This window comes from Atta cephalotes, assembly GCF_000143395.1.
Source record: "Atta cephalotes unplaced genomic scaffold scaffold00016, whole genome shotgun sequence".
In the NCBI taxonomy this organism is placed as follows: domain Eukaryota; kingdom Metazoa; phylum Arthropoda; class Insecta; order Hymenoptera; family Formicidae; genus Atta; species Atta cephalotes.
The window spans coordinates 461,386-467,341 of NW_012130080.1; the positions used below are offsets into that span (position 1 = coordinate 461,386).

At 35.1% G+C, this 5,956-nt stretch overlaps 1 protein-coding gene across 1 annotated transcript in view; it reads right to left on the reverse strand.

Moving 5' to 3' along the window:
- Window positions 1-5,956, reverse strand: part of LOC105618389 (homeobox protein homothorax-like) — a 307,252-nt gene that overhangs the window by 198,310 nt on the left and 102,986 nt on the right. Inside the window, exon 4 of the mRNA XM_012199932.1 lies at window positions 2,224-2,300. Within this exon, the coding sequence (XP_012055322.1) occupies window positions 2,224-2,300 (77 nt within the window). The remainder of the gene's footprint in view (window positions 1-2,223; window positions 2,301-5,956) is intronic.

Genomic DNA, 5,956 nt, shown 5'->3' on the forward strand with positions numbered 1-5,956 from the left:
CGGGGATTTCCCCCTCCTCCCCCTCCTCTCTCTCTCTCTCTCTCTCTCCGCGGGACAGAAAGGACTAAGCTTTCACAGAACGGCTCTCCACGTCGTCTTAACCCTTTCCAGCTAATACCGGATCGCATGGAATTAACGGTCGCAACGACGATCGTGTCCTCGAAAACCTGTCCTCGAAGTAATGCGGTTGGCTGTCTAATAATTTACGAGTTACAAAAATATCGTGAGAAACTTTATCGAAAGGTGATTGCGTCATCGTGAAAAATAGGAATTGAAGAAATTCGTAGAATATGAAATGCAAGAATGTTACATTATTTTTGCATCTATAGTAATGACTTTTAAACTTATATGCTCTACGAAATCATAAGCTTCAAAAATAACATGCTTCGTAAGTTCATCAAAAATATAATATCGACGCAAAAAAATATAGATCATTATAGATCATTATAAATATATAGATCAATATAGATCATTATAAGTTACATACCTACAGTTTTATTTCTCTCTCTTTAGATAATAAATCTATCTGCAGAGAATTAAAGTACACTTTGCTGTGTAATAATTTACAAACATCCAAAATATCACAATTAATTGCTTGGACGTTTGTCAACAAATAACCGTTATGCAAAGTAAAATAAGGACTTGAGAAGAAAACTATTCTATTATGGTAAATAGATATCTATGCTCGAAATAATTAACTTGGATGTTGCGTAAGCAATACATAAGGCATAAGCAATATATGAAAGTCTACGCAAAATAAAAAGTGTATGCTAAATTTTGTAGCAATTTTTTGTTTTTTTTTTGTCTTTTCTTACTACTGTCATTTTTAACTATTTGTATGAATATTTTATGATTTATGCTTCGTATTTTGTTCGTATCCATCGCGATACCTACGGATTGTCTGTGTTAATGGTAAACGATTTGCGGACCATAAATATGCGCTCCAATCGTTAATGTAATTGCCAGTGCAATCGTGTCGCAACTTATGGGTCACATCCTGCGACGACAGCGTCTTCACGAAATGTCGAATGCGAATTTCTACCTACTGATTGTGAGTCATCGAAATGTTGGACATCACCATAATTGTAACTTGTTACTACCTTCATAAAAATTAAGATAATTAGAATGCAGACATAACAGCAATAAAAATGTATATACAATAAAAAAACTAAAGATGCGATGTATTAAAATATCAATTTGTATTAGTCTTTTAAAATTTAAATACAAGTTATTACGGATTTGTATTAGTCTTTTAAAATAACTAACATATTATCTAATTTTTGTAATTTTATAAAATTCTATCTTTCTATACGTGTATCAAAACACGGTTAAACAACGATTCTGGAAATCTCACAAGTACAAAATTCGTTCATCGAGATTATATAACCGTCATAATACAGCACTGCAATCAATGACGCACGCGTCAGAGCAAATGTAAACCGAAGTCACGAAACTACAGTTACAATTACAATCAGAGCTTCCTTGAAGTTATGGAAAAACACAAATTACGGAAATCAGTTCGCCTGTTTGACTCGCTGACACGCATACGCCTACCGTCGTCGTTTGTACTCGCGTGATTGGCGCGCTGAAATAATCAGCTCGTTGCAACGTCAACGTGCAATCGCTGGAGCCGAGCCCCGCTCGTGCACGCCTCGTTCCGTTTGATGTACGGGCGTAATTTCAGGGTGTCTGGAATTCGCATATGACACGTGCGACGTGCCGTATGATTCGACGTCCGTTCGTCGCTCTCATGCCCGCCGGTCTAGAAAAAGTTTCTCTCGCTTGGCACGCATGCAGCGAGCTTTCGATCGTCGTCGCTTAGAAAGACTCGATATCATAGTCGAGAGATAAAGGATAAATTTGTTTACATTTGCAAACACGCAAAAATCTGAATACTTTATAAAATTCCCGCTTATCATGTTTTTGTTAACACATGTTTAAAACGAAGTAAGTACAATTTCAAATTCTAGAGCAATGTATTTTTCATTCTGTAATATATTCTAAATTTATATAATGAATTTTTTCAATTACTTTAATATTAAAGTTGAGAAAGACAATTACAAATTAAAAAATTCGCGTACATTAAACTTTAAAAAAATAAAAAATTTCAATTGATTTCTTCGTGAAATTTTTCTTCATGAAAATAATATGCAATTTTCTGGCGCCTGACAATTATAACTATTTTATGCGTGATATATAAAATATAAGAGATAACGTACTCACCAATTATTAACTTGAAGAATCGTCAACCCCGTGTCCTGTGCCAACTGTTTTTTCTGGTCTTCCGAGGGATATGGATGCTGTAAACAGAAAAAGTAAATCTGCTCAATTAGCAATGAAATTGAGTATAAACGATCTCGCATACTCAAGTAACTATTAATAAGACGGAAGTAAAAAACTCAGGTACCAATTAGCGCGAAATTGCCGACAAAAATTACAATTATTTCATATTAGTACAGAACAGTTGTGTTGAGCGTAATAATTAGCGGACATAAAATACAAGGGTAAATAAAAGAATTTCCTTTTTCTCGCTCTCACTCTACTATCACTTTGCTGTTTCGAATCTCGCCGATGAACGTGTGGCGGGTTTTTAAATAATTTATCAAGTGATTTATTGCACACTAAGATAAATATATAGAATGCGCCGCGTGCGCTGACTTTTATCTGCTTGATGACCTACGCATTGCGCTATATCTAAATGCACCTGCGAAATATTATTTATTGCTGGTCAACAAAATTAAAAAAAAAAGGCATAGAAAGAGGAACAAGAGGAGGCGGTGAAAGAGACAGCAGAGTGCGGGCAAAAAGGTTCCTTTTATATATCGCGCGCTCCGACGACCGCTTTTTATCGCGCGATTGCATCGACGCAGATGCACTTGTGCTATGCCAAAATGATGGGCTAAGCACAACACTCCTGCTGTATTGCCCCTCTTTCCTAAAAGAGAACTATATGAAAGAACACTAAAGAAATGCAAGGATGCTATAACGTAATACAGGAAATATCCAAAAGATTCTTTTAATTTCTGCCAAACTTATATATTATTCCACAAAAAAATCTTCACTTTTTTTTACATACTAATTGAATCAAATTTGTAATTTATTTTTACGCATTAATTTCCGCGTCTGACGACTGACCTGTTGCCCTTTTTCTCATTATTGTATTGTTTTAAACAGTAAGGAGTCTTATTATTAATTTTTATTTTCTATTTATTTGTACATTATTGTAAAATAAATTATTGTAGAAAGAGATAAAACTGCTTATTTAGAAAAAAAATGTTAAAATATTAAATTAAATCGATAATAGACACAAAAATAATTGCAGTATCCTATACATATATGTATAAATGTACCGCACGCACGCACGCACGCACGCACGCACGCACGCACGCACGCACGCACGCGCGCACGCACGCACACACATATACATAAAAATTATTTTTCTGTATCAATAAATCTTTAATTGTTTCGTACCTATCATATGAAATTTAGACAGGTAAATTATAATTGTTTCCGTTTGCCGAATATTCTATGCATTCAATGTTGTGCTATGTAAGCCTATATAAATTCACATGCAGAGTTCTAGCCGTTCTTCCAGAAAAGATACTACATGTAATCGTAGAAAAAACAGAATTTTTCCGATTATTACGCATTCAATCAATTTTTGCTAAGCTTTTAAAGGATGTATGACACATGCAACGTTGCGCACCTGCATTCTATGTTAAGCTCGCAGTATCTTTCTTTTCGCATATTAACTTTCGTTAGAGTTTAAATTTTTTTTTTATGTAACACACCGGCAATCGCATTAAATAATTTGTCATAATAAAACCAAATTAATTAATTCTCTAGTATTAATTTGAATAAGCAATCACACTTTTTTAGTCTAAAAAACATCTTTGCTTTATAATTAGAGAAGAACAGAGAAATAGCAAATCCAAATAAATTGATCTTTCACAACATCTACTTAAACAGGATAAAATTTTTGCGATTGGAATTAAATAATATTTGTAGAAAAGCATTAAAAAAATGTGCACGCGATGTATAGAAAACAGGCACTACTCAATTACGTTATAGTAAGACTCTAGTAAGACATATTAATATTGCGGGTACACCTCAATTTTAATCTCATAATTATTATCCGCAATTATGAAATTAGACGAATGTAATCGTCAGAAGTAAACAGTCCGTCGACAGTTGCGTTCCCAATGGAGACGTTTCTTCCGAAGACTATCCGCGACACGCGAGGAACATATAAGTTAATTTTGCAATGTAGAAGAAAATTAAAAAAAAGAAAATCTCCTCTACCTTCTATTAAAAAATACTATAGCATTGATTTTATTGCTTTACATTTAATTTCCAAGATACAATTATAAAACATATTCAAAGGAATAATCGCATTTATCGTAGATTCCTAATATGGTACATGGATACATTTACATATATGAAATTCAATATATTCATAAAATTAATTTGTTATGCAACAGACGATGCTTGTGCCAAATTATTGACTGGTATCCGAGTACGCATAAAAGCCAGCGGCTGCAACGCGAGCGAACAAACCGCATTATATTTTTACATAATTAACACGTGGCGCCCGTGATATTACATCCTCCCTCCTTTTCGCTCTCGATCGTTACTTTTTACTGAAGCTTGCGGTATTTTTGGATACTGCCGCAGCCCACAAATCCATCCCCCAAGCCCCTCCTCAACCCACGCTGTATCATGTTTCTTGGAGGCGAGCCACGGTATATACATACATCAGAAGCGTAGCTCCGTCCCTCACCCCTATCCCCGGTGCACCCCATTGTGCGCCGGTGTATATCCGATCCGAGCGATTCTTATCCTAATTAAATCGGCTGAGCGTATTGTCTGGGCGTAGAGTTTCCATCGGATCTCCGTGGATATCTAACGCCGCGTATAAAGCCGTGTTGAGCGGAGGATTGAGACGATCGCGCGGGCGCGGGGTCTCCGAGAGTATCATAACGATCCAACGCGAATCGATGCTCGCTAAATTGCAAATTCAAACGACATGATCAACGTACACATAATATCGGTAATATCGGTGATAGGCCGATTGGTAAGATGTGCGAATTTCATTCGATTATCGAAATTCAAATCAACTTATTGTATATATATATATAGATATATGTATATCTTATTGTCAGTTAATTTTTCTTTATTTTCCGTATAGTGATACAAATGATTGATGAAAAGTTAATATATTTCACAAGAATTTATATCAATGTGTATTTATATCAATGTGTGTATAAACACCTAAGTGCAAATTATGCATTATTTTTAACGCTAACAAATATGTATCATGAAAAATGTTATTAAATTTGTAAACGTGATAACAATCATCTATTTTACACTCATCGATCAATTATTTATCGATATTAAATAATCTCTGAGTCATAGAAATATGCAACATTTCGCGATACCATAGTTTCTCTTTACGATTCGACCTTCTCCAGAGATAAGTTGCTCGTAGGTTCGTTGGTGTATGCATAAAACAATCAAGATAATTGTCGAAGCTATGTGGGGACTGCCTGCTTTCCACCCTCCGTACAACTCGAGATAGCTGCTGCAAACGAAGGAGAAAGCAATGCTTGAGGAAGGGAGATGGAAAGCAGAAGCTATCCAATTACATTGAAAACAATAGTCTTAAGTGCTCGTGGCGGTCCGTTCTAGGCTACTCTCGATCCTGTAACGTTGATGCTTTTCCACGATGGTTTCTCGCTCTAGACAGCATTATATTGTCGTGGCGACGCGAACGTTTGACTTCAAACGAAAGCTTTTTATTCATCCACGGTACACTACGTGATATAATATATTTTTCGCTCTTTCTCAAAATCTTTCATTATATTATTGTAAATATTCATAATACAAATGTGTTCAATATTTATATGCAAAACTGCTCAATATATTATTTATTTTCAACATCCTGTTAAATAATACG